General features: G+C 34.9%; 1 protein-coding gene across 1 annotated transcript in view; it reads right to left on the bottom strand.

Annotated features, from left to right (window-relative positions):
- COL24A1 (collagen type XXIV alpha 1 chain) overlaps positions 1–16128 on the bottom strand; it is a 384914-nt gene that overhangs the window by 278747 nt on the left and 90039 nt on the right. Inside the window, exons 9-12 of the mRNA XM_032424689.1 lie at positions 14129–14173; positions 9243–9296; positions 7587–7631; positions 304–357 (exon numbers count right to left, since the gene is read on the bottom strand). Coding sequence (XP_032280580.1) covers positions 304–357; positions 7587–7631; positions 9243–9296; positions 14129–14173 — 198 coding nt within the window. The remainder of the gene's footprint in view (positions 1–303; positions 358–7586; positions 7632–9242; positions 9297–14128; positions 14174–16128) is intronic.

Here is a 16128-nt window from a genome sequence, read left to right as displayed (position 1 = left end):
TTATGCTTAAAGATTAATGAATTATAAAATACAATTTTCATAATTAGTTTAATATTTCAACTTGTGTTTTTTAAAAATTGAATTTAAAATAGCTAACCATATATATTTGTATCATCTTACTTCCTTAAAACAAAATTCAGTAAAATTCCAGAGAGTCTAATTATATTTCTGGTAGGTGATTTTTCTTAAAGCTGGCTTGCTTCACTCCATAAGATTACGTGCCTGATATGTGAGCTTATAAACTCTGTTGTACTATTATAAGCATATCACTTTAGAAATAATATTTGAAGGAAATGGACTTACTCTTTCTCCTTCAGGTCCCAGTTGTCCCACTTCTCCAGGAGAGCCAATAAAACCCTTAGAGTAAGCAAATAATCTTTATATTATTTCATTTGAATACTTACCCTGCAAGTAATTCCAAATAGAGATCATAAATTTGTTCATAATAATATGAAACTCTAAGGCGTAACAGAATAAATAACTTCGTGCCCTTGCTTTATCACCTTCCTTCCAGAAGTTACAGATCAATCTTTTCATTAAAAAAAAAAAAAAGTAGGGAACATAACTTAAGACACAGTGACCAATGAAAATCAAGACCAAATCCTTTTCTTTGTTGAATTTTATAGTGGGAAGAAAATATATAATTAACTAAAATGTAAGGCAGAATGGAAGTACCAAAAATACTTAGTACAGAGGAAGAAGAGATTCATTCCAATGTGGCAGGAGGTAAAGGCAATAAAAAAAACACTTCAAAAGAGACTGGCACTTGAGATAGGCATACAGAGTAGATAAAATCCTGACAAACAGAGGATGGAGAAAGGAAAATCCAAGCAGAACAATTATAGGAAGTGGAAACAAAGAACTTCAGGAAGTGTCTGTAAATAGTAACGGATAACATTATACCTGTAAGATGCTTTGGAGAAGAGCAAAGATCCATTGTATCCTAAAGAAGATTCCAACTGGTCTGACAATAAGGGGTACATATAAATAACAATGCAATGTACTTTATCCTAACATACTTTAGTTATATCTCTGTGGCAAATAAAAATCTCTTCATCAATTTAAAAGATAAAGTGTATGATAGTTTGGAGACTAGATTAAGGAGACCTTTAAATTTCAAGCTAAGAATTTTAGACTTTATATTTTAGACAACTGGAAGCTACTGCCTTTAGGGGATTGTAGTAGTGCCCTGAGGTTAGGTTGTATTTCTAAAACATTAATCTATTGACAGGATATAGAATACATATGAGATAAGAAACAATGAATATAGGAAAACCTGTTAGAAGGCTCTTTCAATGGTCCAAATTTGAAGTAATATGAGCCTGGATCATTGATTCAAAAAACATTACTTAAGTGCCCACCATGTGGAATACCATAAAAAAAATAAAATAAAATAAAAAAAGAAATCTTGCCATTTGCAACGATGTGGATGGAACTAAAGGGTATTATGCTAAGCAAAATAAGTCAATCAGAGAAAGACAATTATCATATGATCTCACTCATATATGGAATTTAAGAAATAAAACAGAGGATCATAGCGGAAGGCAGAGAAAAATAAAACAAAATGAAATCAGAGAGGGAGACAAACCACAAGAGACTCTTAATCATAGGAAACAAACTGAGGGTTGCTGGAGGGGAGGTGGGTGGGGGAATAGGGTAACTGGGTGATGGACATTAAGGAGGGCACGTGATGTAATGGGCACAGGGCATTATATAAGACTGATGAATCACTGAACTCTACCTCCAAAACTAATAATACACTAAATGATAATTAATTGAATTTAAATTTAAAAAATAAAGAAAAATAAAGAAAATCCATTCACATGTGTAAAAGAAAAACTGTGAGCAAATCCAGAGAAAATTACTAAAACAGCGTTGGTCCAGGATATCCCAATTCAAACTGCCAATGCAACACTGCCAAGAAGGTTCAACTGACTTACACATCATCACAATAAATGGGTTTTTTTGTTTGTTTTGTTTTTTAAGTAGGCTCCACACCCACTGTGGAGCCCAACACGGGGCTTGAACTCATGACTTTGAAATGAAGACCTGAGCTCAGATTGAGTCGGATGCTTAGCCAACTGGACACCCCAGGTGCCCCAATAAATGTTTATTTTTTAAATAAATACATATGTATAAACATTAGGTCAAATAGTTTTGCATATTGAGAAAAAAAGTGCCCATGATATGTCAGGAACTGTAATTAAAAGATGAATATGAAAGTCAGTGCCCTCAAGAAGTTCATAGTTTTTTAGAAAAGAAGGTCATACAAAAAATAATTATAATTTCATATATTTATAATATGATTATGTGATATATGATGTGATAAATACAAAATACAACAGAAATTTGGAGGCAGAATGACCAACATCACCCAGAGGTATTATTTAGGAAAGCTTCACAGAAGAGGCAACATTTGAGCAAGGCTAACAATGTACTATCATTCATTCAATCAATAGGAATGACATGACATGGCATTTACACAGAATTGCAAATAGTTCTCTATGCATGATAGGCAAGCGGTGAGGTTGGAAAGGGTAGCAGTGGCCACATCAAGAAAAGTCTTGTATGTAATGATGGAAAGTTTGGAATTTATACTGTGAGCCATTAAAAAAATATTTAGGCATAGCTCTGATACAATCAAATTTTTAGTCTATAAAATTCACTAGGTTTATAGTGGATCAACAAGTCTTTGTAACTGTCTCTAAAGACTGAGGCAAAAGATGACTCTAAGGTTTGTAGTTGGACTGATAAGCAAGTGGTAACCACTGGTAGAAATATAGAAAACAAATAGGAATGCTATTTGGTAGAAAGAGGGTAAGTTTTCTTACTCATTTTGAGTCTATGGTGTTGATGAGGCATTCAAATGTAATTATCTTACCAGGGAATTGGAGATATGAGACTCACAGAAAGAGCTCATAAAGAGATAAGGTTTGTAGGACAGGTATGTTGGAAGCCTTACAGGTAACTAGAGCTCTGAGGAGAAAACAGAAAGAAAAATTATCACCAAACCAGAGAGAGGCTGAAATGGAGGTGGGAAAAGCAGAATCATTTTACAGATACAGAGAAAAGCCCAAGTATAAGAGAATTTGAAGGAGAGATACAGGAGGCCATTTTGACTAAATTCTATAAAGGCTACTTTAATCAGAGAATGGGTGACTTCAGAGTGGATGCTTCCATAATAATATACATTAAGAAAGAATTCAGATTTTTTTAAAAGTAAATGTCATTTGTAGAAGCAGAATGGCATTATTCACAATAGCCAAAAGGTAGAAGCACCCCAAATGTTTAACACATGAATGGATAAACAAAATATGGTATATACATACAATGGAATATTATCCAGCCTTAAAAGGGAAGGAAATTCTGACACATGTTACAACATGGACAAACCCTGAAGACAATCAGGCTAAGAGAAATAAGCCAGTCACAAAAGGATAGATATTGTATGATCCCGCATCCATGATCCCACTTTATGGGTACCTACAGTAGTCAAATTTATAGAGACAGAAAGTAGAATGGTTGCCTGAAGTTGGGAGGAAGCGAGAATGAGGAGTTACTATTTAAAGGGTATGGAGTTTCAGTCTGGGTAAGTTCTGAAGGTAGATGGTGGTGATGGCTGCACAACAATGTGAATGTACTTCATGCCTCCTGATATGGACTGAATTCATATGTTGAAGTGTAGTCCCCAGTGTGATGGTATTCCGAGGTGGGCCCTTTGGGAAGTAATTAGGTCATGAGGGTGAGCCCTCATGAATGTGATCAGAGGTGATTCCTATCTCAGCCATGTGAGGATACAGTGAGAAGGCAACTGTCTACAGCCCATGAAGTAGGCCGTCACCAGGTACTTGATCTGCTGGTGCCTTGATCTTGAATTTCTCAGATTCCAGAACTGCGAGATACAAATGTTTGTCATTTAAACCACCCAGTCTGTAGTATTTCTATCATAGCAGCCCAAACTAAGACCACTAAACTATACTCTTAAAAATGGATAAAATGGAAATGTTTATGTTATGTAGATGTTACAATTTTTTAAAGTAAATATCTCAGGAATCATTTCTGTTTTGCCTGGAATAACAACCTTGGGAGGGACTTAATCTTTGAGAGTGAAAGCTAGTTGGGTGTTGCCATAGTAAGAGCAGCATTTTTCTTTGACAAGGAAAAACACTTTTAAAATTCCCTATGTTCTAGGGGCGCCTGGGTGGCTCAGTTGGTTAAGCGACTGCCTTCGGCTCAGGTCATGATCCTGGAGTCCCTGGATCGAGTCCCGCATCAGGCTCCCTGCTCGGCAGGGAGTCTGCTTCTCCGTCTGACCCTTCCGACCCTCTCCCCTCTCATGCTCTCTCTCTCTCAGTCTTTCTCTCTCAAATAAATAAATAAAATCTTAAAAAAAAAAAAAAAAAAAAAAATTCCCTATGTTCTACAGTTTGTATGAACAAGCAAAAATTTTTTAAAAAGACAAAATTAGTTTCCTTCTACTTAACTTTAGTAAGTGAAGCATGTATAATTTGTTTGCTTAAACGCCAAGCGTGTGGAGGATGTGAAAAGTTTCTTGTAAGATGAAGCATCCAAAAACATTCCTGATATCAAAACATTTAGGATTATGATGACATGCTATATATATTTTCAGAATCACCAGCTACAGATAGCCTCAAGTTTAAAAAGACTTAACTTTTATTTTAATATATACAACTGAATTTTTCTTATAAATAAAAACAATAGACACCCTAACTGGTATACACTTATCATTGAACTAAGTAATCAGCTGAGAACTCAGGAGAAAGTTAGACCTCTACTCAACATAGCCTGAAGAGGGTGCAAAAACATTTTGCAATTAAAGATTCTAATGAGTAATTATATTGGTGTTTCACAAAGGTTCCTTAATAATTATTATGCTGATGCTAACAGAAATAAAATGCCAGCAGCACCCACTAAGAAATCACATGGGATTGTGGTCATTCTCAAGACACTACCCCTAAACTAGAGTTTAATGTGTAATGAAACAAAGAACATTTAAAAAATAACAACATATATGCTTTTGACTTTTAGATAGAAGGTTATATATCCAGTTAGAGGCCAATCTGTGTCACCAGTAGGACCACTAAAAAGTCAGAAGAGGCCCTACACACTTCTACTTCTTGAGGCACCGAGCATATAATTACACAAAGAAATGCCAAAAGAGGGTTGCAAAATATACATTTAACCTAGAAGTAATATCAGGGCACCTGGGTGGCTCAGTCAGTTAAGCATCTGCTTATGGCTCAGGTCATGATCCCAGGGTCCTGGGATCGAACCCCACGTCCAGCTCCGCACTCAGCGGAAAGTCTGCGTCTGCTTCTCCCTTTGCACCCCCCCACCCCTGCTCGTGCTTGTGTGCTCTCTCTCTCTCTCTAATAAATAAAATCTTTAAAACATAAAAATAATATCATAATGCCAAAAAATGGAATCAAATAATGCTGCCAGTCAAAAGATCATTTATCAACATGATTTATAAAAATATTAATTTACAGTATATAGCCTGTGGTATAGTCCAGTAACAGGACACAAATCAAATGAAAAACATTTTATAATCCTGTTGATGTGTTTTTTGTGATTTTTGTCTTTTTAATCAAATGTGGATTTGAAGTTAAAGTTAAAGGTCTACATTTGAGACCCTCTGTGAGTGTGAAGCCGAAAGAAAAAGGCTTCCTGAATCCTCCTGTATTCCCAAAGGAAAATTAAAGAATCAAATCAATTAAATCAATCAGAAAATAAATTATATTTGTTATTTTTTATTTATTTATTTTAAGATTATTTATTTATTTATTTGACAGAGAGAGACACAGCGAGAGAGGGAACACAAGTAGGGGGAGTGGGAGAGGGAGAAGCAGGCTTCCTGCCGAGCAGGGAGCCCGATGCGGGGCTTGATCCCAGGACCCTGGGATCATGACCTGAGTGGAAGGCAGACGCTTAACAACTGAGCCACCCAGGCACCCCATATTTGTTATTTTTTTAAATGCTTTTATAAAGCTGGCTGTTGAAACCTAAAGCTGTAACTTAAAAAGGGTTACAACACAGACAACAGTTTCCATACAAGTGAAGAAAAAAGCAACAAAAGGATGTATAATACAATGCAAAAGGATGTATAATATAGTGGTATAAAGAAGAACTTAGAAAGGTTTTGGGAATCACTGAAGCAAGATGAGAAAATACAGTAAGAGAAAACTACATGGTACCAAATAACATGTCTTGGAGTTATGAGTTCATGCACAGAAAAGACTCCCAAATTCCAATAAAATGATAAAGTCTGCATAGAAAATGCATTCTATATGCTAGACACTATGGTTTAAGAATGTTAAGCTCAGGCAGTTCTTGACCACTATTCTCTACTTCCCAGACCCAAGTCAATATGTGCTTTTGGTATAGTTTCTAATAAAAAAATACATGACCTTTCTCCATTATATTTTCACTTAATATAAGGGTAGAGACAGTATAAGATAGAGGAAAGAGTACATAGCTAAATATGAGAAGACTTTGGTTCTTTGGCCAGCTAGGACTTTGCCAACTTGTGTAAATTCCTTAGCTTGCTATTTTCTCATCTGTAAAATTACTTCACAGGATTGATAGCAAAATAAAAGAAGAAAAAACGTATGAAAGTATTATTTAGAAATTTTAAATTTAAAGCATCATTATAGCACATACTGTTTAAACACTTTATGCTTTATTTGAAAAAGGTATTTTATTTTTTATTTAGTTATATTTTTTAAGAGAGAGAGAGAGAGGGATGGGGCAGCGGGAGAGGAAGAGAGAGAATCTTAAGCAGGCTCCACACCCAGCACGGAGCCTGACGTGGGGCTCCATCTCACCACCCTGAGATCATGACCTGAGCCGAAATCAAGAGTCGGATTCTTAAGTGACTGAGCCACCCAGGTGCCCCTCAAAAAGGTATTTTAGATAATATAAGGCATAGACGTAGATTCTGGAAAACAACTTGCTTTTAAAAGTAAATTTTAAAAACAAAAATTCCAGTTTACTTTTTCTAATTTTTCCTAGACTAGATTTGATTTTAATTTGTAGCACACTACATAAGATATCACAGTAGTTTTTTTCACTTCCTTAATGATTAAAAGTGACTAAACTCTTTAGTGGTTTGAAGTGCAATGGTATACTCTTGATATAATAAGCTTATTTCCTTCTTTGCAGATATTTTTTTTTACTGCAGATAGTTTTTATATCATATTATCTCAGCCTTGAAATGAATATGAAATTTTTTTGCCTCTTCGTATTTTTTATCATGATTTCTTAGGTCTGTATACGTTCGTATATAAATTATACTACAAATGTTGATAGAGTCCATTCTAACATACCAGACATTATGCTAGGAACCAGAAAATAACAGAAAAGAATGAGGTAAAACCTACTACTATAAGGCTGCTTTCTGTGGCCATTAACAGTGAAAGCATCTATTAAACAAATGTACTTCTTTTCAGGCTAAACTGGCATTACATTCAAAGTTCCTACGGAAGTATGAAACTGATACCTATTTTATATACTTCATTCGATTTTTATGCAAGCATGCTTACAAAATGATGAAAATGTTTACTTACTCGTACACCTTTAGGACCTGGATTACCTTCTGGTCCAGCTAAACCCTAGTGTGAACAAAAGACATCATTATCATACTACAGTATTTTGAAAGCATTGTTGATAAATAAAATAAAATGGTCATAAAAAGAGGTATCATTTTCACAAGTATAAAATTCAGAACTAGGTATACTTAATGAAGACTATATATGTTCAAGGAGTTTTAGAATTTCAGAACCAAAAGAGTTACTATATATAATCTATACAAAAATATATTTTAGATACCTAAACAAGGTAAATTAACACACATTATAAGATACAGAAAAAATAAATTTTAATTAAATTATTTCTCATTGGAAAACTGTGTTCTTTTAAAACACTTCTAATTAACTTATCTAAAATACATTCCCATAATTTAAAAATCAATACATTTTTAACTTCAGATCAATGTCCATAAGCTTGAGTATTTATATATGTTTCAGACCACAAATCATCACTTGGTGGTAAGACTCTAATATACAATACTCTCCATGTATTTTTTTTTTTAAAGATTTTATTTATTTATTTGACAGAGAGAGACACAGTGAGAGCAGGATCACAAGCAGGGGGAGTGGGAGAGGGAGAGGCAGGCTTCCCGCTGAGCAGGGAGCCCGATGCGGGGCTCGATCCCAGGACCCTGGGATCATGACCTGAGCCGAAGGCAGACGCTTAACGACTGAGCCACCCAGGCGCCCCTCCATGTATTTTTAAAGGCCTAAAATATGGAATTTTGTTAACTATAGATTACTTTTTGGCATTTTCATTTCCCTCATTCTTGAGAATAAAAAAGATATTATAACTATAGCTTTCTAGTATGCTAAATGAATAATTAATTTCAAGAGTAAGTCTTCAATTCATGAAAACCTCGGGAAGAAAATTTGTTCTATTATTAGTCTGTATGAAAAAAAGTTATAAATGAGAGGAAAATAAATATAAAATGTTTAGAATGAATTTTCAAAACTGTATAAAAAGACTTGAATTCATTTCAGATAAAATTATTCGGTAGTGGTATACATAGCACTGCCAAACTGTGTCTCAAGTTTTTATAACTCTGCTATTAAAAAATAACGCTTGTTATACAGTCTTAACTCTTACCATTACTTCATTATAGTGAGTGGCAGTATTGTAAAATCAGTGGCAGGATTGTTTTAAAATCTTATTAGACCCTTGGGCATTTTAATTTTGAAGTTTCCACTGTATCACAACACACATGTTTAAAAACCCTACTCCCATTTTTTTTTTTTTTTTTAAAGGTTTTATTTATTTATCTGAGAGAGAGAATGGGAGACAGAGAGCATGAGAGGGGGAGGGTCAGAGGGAGAAGCAGACTCCCCGCTGAGCAGGGAGCCCGATGTGGGACTCGATCCCGGGTCTCCAGAATCATGACCTGAGCCGAAGGCAGTCGCTTAACCAACTGAGCCACCCAGGCGCCCCCCTACTCCCATTTTAAACAAAACTTTCTACAGTAACATTTTTAAAGATTTTTACAATTTTAATTTTGAAATTATTTTGCCATGAGTAATTCATTATTTAATAGAAATAAACCAATTATTATTTGAACATTAACTCTGAAAATCAGAACATACAATGCATTAATGAAAAGGAACATAAAAGGAGAAATGTAAATATAGTTACCTCACCTGCCTGCCAGGGTAACCACGTGAACCAATATTACCAGTGAATCCTAGAATTCCCTGAAATAAAAAATAAAATAAATAAAACAATACAACAAAATCAAAAGAAGACCAAGGAAACAAATTTGGCACAATTATAATACCCAAGTTTATAAAGAAATTTTCCCCCATAAAAGTACTAAGGGTCCTGCACATTGTTTATCTGACTGAAATCACCTATTTGGAATAAAAATGAGCCAAAATTATTAAATAAAAAAATAAAACTATCAGATTGGGGCCTTAAATGAGACACAGACTATTCATAATGATAAATCTAGGATGGAAAATCCAGCACTACATAAAGAAGACACTTATTCTAAAAAAAAGAGTTGATACATTTCCTAATAACCAGTATCTTTTTACATTGAATTCCTTCTTATCTCAATCATCTCGCAACTCTCCTTAAATGTCTAAGCATGAAGCCCAGAAGACTAAAAGGGGCAAACCTCTTCTTCCTTCCTAAAGTAAACTCATTCTTACAGCAAGTCTGATTAAGAAATGGATATTAAGTGGTAAGTACCTTTATCATGACATAGATCCATCTAAAAATTCAAACTAACTTCGGACGGTAAACTCATTTTAAATTGACAACTTTGTATTTTTAATTTTAAAACAAGGTTTGCTGAAGAAAGGAGACTCAAAGGCATAAGAAAGGAAACTTGCTACAGAACTGGGGGGGCGGGGGTCAAGTGAGAAGAAATACCTCCACTTTGTTTTTACTTTTCTTTCATTGATAAATTCATTCATTAGTTTATCCAGAGTTTAGGTGTATTAAATAATTCTTGAACCAAGGAAATGCCAGAAGACTATATGTTGAACTGCCTTTACTTAACCTCAGATAGTGACAGCAATGTTAAATTTCATAGATTATTTATTATGTAAAATTCATTTCCTTCTTATTGTTTGTAAGAGATAAAAGACACTAGCCCTTTGCCCTTCTGCTCTGAAGCACACAGAAGTGTTACTTTCAGTTTAAGCACAAAAACACTATAAAATTCCTAAAAATTTGGAAAATCTATAGTAAGAACAGACAAAGGAAAAGGCAATTGGAGGATCACAGATGAACATTGTATTAGACATGAAGGCTCCTAATATATCTTTATGTCCACTTTTCTCAGAATCTCTCTCAATTTTGTCCTCTTCTCATTTCTCTCCCTCCTCCTCTCCCCTTCCTCCAACAATTACCATTTACTGAGCCCTTTTTATGTGCCACTCACTATGCCAAGCACATTACATCAGCTTTACATCTATGAGATAGATACTATTTTCTCTATTCTACATTTGAAGAAAGTAAGATACAGAGAAGTTATGAAACTTGCCCAAGATGCCACAGTGAGTAAGTAGCAGAGCCCGAATATGAACTCAGACAATCTGACAAAAGTTGTCATGTCATGCACACACACATACATACATATATATATGTACTATATACGTATAGACATTCATCCATTATATATATATGACAATGGATAATTTAACAGAATGTAAATAAAACAGTGGCTTTCTGAGAAGTACAGAATAAAATTCTTATCTACATATGGAGGGATTTATCCTATGAATTTCAGAAACCATATTTCTGTACTAAATATCACCTTATTAAAAACATGTTCAGTATATAATATCATATTCCCATAACATTCATTTAGCACCTATCATATGCCAGGCACTATTTTAAGTATTTTATATGTATTATCTTATTTAATCTGCCTAAACCCTATAAGGTAGGTGCCATTATCCCTATTTTATAGATTAAAAAATGAAACATACAGTGTCAGTCACCAGTGGAAAGTCACTCAGCTAGTACATGGGAAGCGAGGATTTGAATAAGCATGTCTAATTCCAGAGACCACCATCTAAGGCTGCTTCCCTAGCGTAGTTCTAAAGTGTACATAACTTCCAATAGTACTCTAGGGAAAGCCCTCTAATTATGAGATTTGCTCCAGTCTATTTACAATTGCTTCCTTTATGCTTCATCCAATTCTAAAATACACAGGCCTATATCCAGACATTCACAAAACCTTATATTTGGGTATGCCATTAGAAAGGAGTGAAGCAAATTAAAAGGGCTGTTTTTATTCTGTAGGTCACTGTCTGGCTAAGACCAACCACCATCCCTTTCATTCCTCTCCTAGCCAAATTAGATTAATTGAGCTCTATTAAAAAGCAATCTGTTTTAAGACATAAAGGAAATCTGATTTTGAATGGATTTTCATAGAAGGTGTTAAGGCAACATGTAGAGATCTAACATATTCCAGCTGCAAAGAGAAATACAGAAAAGAATTCTGGGGGATGGCTAAATTCTGCTATCCTGGAATGGCAGTAGACAAAGTAAACAAGTAAGCCTTCAGCAGTCTTATATGGCATAAACATGTATAAGCAAACCACACCCTAAAATCACTATGACAACTACAGAAGCTCAAAAGAAACTCAAAGCAAACCCTACAACTTAAAATTCACTATGCACTTAAAAATGGTTAAAAACAAAAAAGTTGGCCCACTTAAATCTATAGATTGAATGGAGCAATTTAGACGCAAAGATCTATCTCTAGCCCCTGGAGAAATCAGGAATAGGAAACTTGCCCCAATCCTACTTCTAACACCAAGAATTAAAAGCACACGTTCTGAGAAAATCAAGACTTCACTGGGAATCCCAGCACTGCTATCAAGTAGAATTAGTAAAGTAGAATAATAATATCTAGGTCACAGGATTATTGTGTGGAGAAAACAGAACAATGTGTAGAAATATATTTAAAAGTGGGAGAAACTGCAACAATCCTTAGCATTGCCGTGCATTAAATTAGTTAACATATGGAAATACTCAATAAATAATTATACTACTAGAAGTTATAGTTGATAGTAGGTATAGTTTAGCAATTAATAAGAATTCAGTAAATGACAGCTCTTACTACTGGCACTTGCACAGATGATAAAATTATTTTCCAAATGCTTATTGACCAATTTATAGATATTTACAAAATTTTTCAGAAGTAAATGTCTCCTAGCAAATTAGTTATGCTCCTCTTAATATGGAGTGTGTTCACAGTTAAAATGCAAAATGATTCTAGATGTATTTCACAGTTACCACCAATTTTGCCTTTTTTCTGGAAATAAACAGAATGGAAAGCCGTAACTGCTCCAAAATACATTTTCCAACCTTTAAAACTGATTTTAGACTCTTCTAAAATGCACACCACTCTCAGAACAATAACAAGTATACTAAGAACTAGGTTATAGAGCAGTTGTGAGAACACTTGTAAGTATTAACATGGTCAATTTTTCATTTACTTGTGAAATATTAGGTTTTCTTTATTAGAACCCAGACATTTGTGTCAAAGCAGTTTTCTAGAGATTTTTGTTTTTTTAAGGTTTTATTTATTTATCTGACAGAGAGAGAGGGACACAGTGAGAGAGGGAACACAAGCAGGGGGAGCGGGAGAGGGAGAAGCAGGCTTCCCACGGAACAGGGAGCCCAATGCAGGGATCGATCCCAGGACCCCGAGATCATGACCCGAGCAGAAGGTAGACACTTAACGACTGAGCCACCCAGGCACCCCTAGAGATTTTTTTTTCTCCCCAGGGACTAATCCTTCCTGTGCTTCTGACTTTTTTCCCATAAATGCTTTTTAGCACTTGTTTGATCTTCAAGAAACTGAGATTGCACTTGTTACGGATACATATATCGCTTTACTTGCTATTTCTAGTAATTAGTAATCTTGAAAAACTGTGCCTCAGGACTGAACAGTGTATACTGTCCCACTTAACATGAATGAAAGAGAAAATTAACTTTATTTCATTTATATCTTTCCCTCAGGGACATTCTATCACATTTCTTTCTGGAGCTCTCTTTAGGGCTTCCTGAGGCTCTTTGCTGAATCTCCAATAATGGTGTCCATCACCCTAGTTAGTTTCTTATCTCTTATCCTTTTCACTGCTTTATTTATACTGACCTAATATATACTGTATTGAAAACAAGAGATATGGCTTTATTTTTTTTCCCTATGACATATGATACATTATTTTCTGGTGGGAGAGAGAAAGAATAACATGATTAAAAACTAAATAGTTCCCAAACTATTCTGACTTTAAATATGTGCATATGTGTATAATGGACAATAACATATGTGCTATTCTAATTTGGATTTTTATTAAAATTTATTTACATTCCCTTATGCAAAGGTCAGGAAATTAACAGCTATTAATAGGCTTTTGTAAATAGGCAAACCCCTGAAACTGTATAAAAAATCAAATGTGTGGGGCGCCTGGGTGGCTCAGTCGGTTAAGCATCTGCCTTCGGCTACATTCATGATCCCAGGGTCCTGGGATCGAGTCCCGCATCAGGCTCCCTGCTCAGTGGGGAATCTGCTTCTCCCTCTCCCTCCACCCCTCCCTTTCACTCGTGTGTGTGTGTGCACGTGCGTGTGCACAAGCACACTCTCTCTCAAATAAATAAAATCTTAAAAAAAAGCAAATGTGTGAAAGAAAAAACGAAAACAAAAAATAAAAATAAATAAGTGTGTGCGTGTGTGCATTCATGTGCATGAATATGTGTGTTTTCTGGGGAAAGAGTTCATAGCATTTATAACATTCTCAGAGGGACTTGTGAACCTCAAAAGTTTAAGAACTGCTGTTCTGGAACATCTTAGGCAGATAGTTAAAGTCAGTCAGGAATTCAGGAAAAAAACAAAAACAAACCTATAACATGATCAATTGAAAAAGTCTGTCTTGCACTAAAGAGAGTGAAAATCATTGAGAAGGAAATTTAATAAGTGGGGAAAAATAATCTCTCAATGGAGTTCACTAATGTGTGTCTTTTTTATTGGAGAAGATACAGGTTTTATAAATGAAGTACTTACTGGTTCACCTTGGAGTCCTGGGAGCCCTGGATAGCCTTTGAGTCCCTGCAAGGTTAAAGGTGAAGACATGCTATGAACCATAAGCTCATACAAGCCGAAAACTAAACAAAGGTTCTAAGTTGTTTTTATCCCAACTTTTGGTTTCCTCATCAATGCATATTTATAATTTATTTCTTATTTATCTTTTTAATATGAGTACTTGAATTATTTGTTACTATCAACAAAAATGGTAGCATACTATTGAATAGAGAATAAAAACAGCATCTTTTATATAAAGCTGGTATCCAGCAATGGATCTGTTAAATCTTACCGAAGCTTTTTAAAAGTTGATTTTAGTTTATTATTTATTTATTTATTTATTATTTATTTATTTATTTATTTATTTATTTATTTATTTATAGAGAAGCGAGGAGGGCAGGAGGGAGAGGGAGAGAGAATCCTAAGCAGTATCCATGCCCAGCACAAAGCCCAAACCAGACTCTGTCAAGTTGGTTTTAGTTTATTAATGCTGAAGCAAAATGCCCTCAGACATAATCTATTTGTAATTACTGAAAACCTGGACCATAATCTGGCCATTTCTCTAATCCAAATCATTGTCACCACACTCCATGAATGACCTAAGAAAAACCAAAGAGGCTGCTCATGGGTCTTATGAAAAAAAGGGGTTTTATAGAGCTAAAAAATTAGTATCAAAAATTTTTTTCCATATAATAGAACCCAAATCAAATCTTTAATCTCCATTACTAATACCCTAAGATATAAAATAGATAATATCCTTTTTCTTCTAGAAAGATCTGTGAGCAAGATGAAGGAAGCTAAACAAAAGAACAGGAAGAAAGAAATAAAGGAACACTTTGGAGTTTATTTTTATAGCTCTAATCAATAATCAGTAAATCAACCGTTTACTAGGTTTTGACATACACAAAACAACAAGAAAAATTTCCTTTTCTTAGGAATCTCATAGGACTTCTGGGCACCTGTGTAGCTCAGTTGGTTAAGCATCTGATTCTTGGTCTCGGCTTAGGTCATGATCTCGGGTCTTGAGATGGAGCCATGCATAGGCCTCTGCATTCAGTAGGGAGTCTGCTTTTCTCCCTCCTCCCCTCTTCCTCAAGCATGCGTGTGTGTATGTGTGTGTGTGTCCTCTCTCTCAAAAAAATAAATAACTCAAAAAGAGAGAGAGAGAACCTCGTATGCTTTTAAGCAAATTCTAACTCAAAAACTGAAATAATTTTGAGCTTACAAATATTAAAAACTTGAAACTAATGTACTGCAAACTGAAGGTAAGTTTTTAGAATTTCAGGATATAGAATAATGGAGTCAAAGAGTCATTCAGGATTAATCACTGAGGGCTTTATCAATTTGTATTAATGAATTAGAGAAGGAAGTAATGCTTTGGCTAGACAATGAGGAAATTAGAAGAGGCGCCTATTTGAAAAATAAGGAAGTGATTTAAGCAGCTTCTGATATGTTAAACTTAAAGCAACAATAAAATGCTGAAGTAAACAGGTCTCTTGGGAACCAGAGAAAAGACCGGAAAAACTAAGAAAACAAGTTTAAAGACAGATTTTTGTGTTATCTCTATATTATATGTAAGTGTATTAGCCACAATGAGGTAACAAAAGGAAAAAACAAGAGGGCAGAGGAAAAGGACTGTCCTGTGGGAGCTTGGTCCTTTTGTGTTTAGACTATTAGAAAGAGAACAGAGAAGTGGTCATGAGAAAGAAGGAGGGGAAAAAGAGGGGGGAAAAGGAAGAAAGGAACTTCACTGAGCTACTGTGTGCCAGATGTTGTACCAGCCACTTCCAAATACCTCTGTTGATTCGATGGCAATCCTACAAAGTAGATATTTCCCCTATTTTTACAGACAACAAAACAGTTCTGAGAATTAAATGATTTGACCAAAGTGATACAGGTAGCAAGGTGGAATCATGTCAGTTTGACAGATTTATCAAGAATTGAGTATCCTGCCCTTCTACTTATTCTAGATGCACGTAGTT

The sequence above is a fragment of the Phoca vitulina genome, unplaced genomic scaffold (genome assembly GCF_004348235.1).
Source record: "Phoca vitulina isolate PV1807 unplaced genomic scaffold, GSC_HSeal_1.0 scaffold2, whole genome shotgun sequence".
NCBI lineage: Eukaryota > Metazoa > Chordata > Mammalia > Carnivora > Phocidae > Phoca > Phoca vitulina.
Note: the sequence above shows the minus strand (reverse complement) of the source record. Positions and strands in the feature narration are given on the sequence as shown.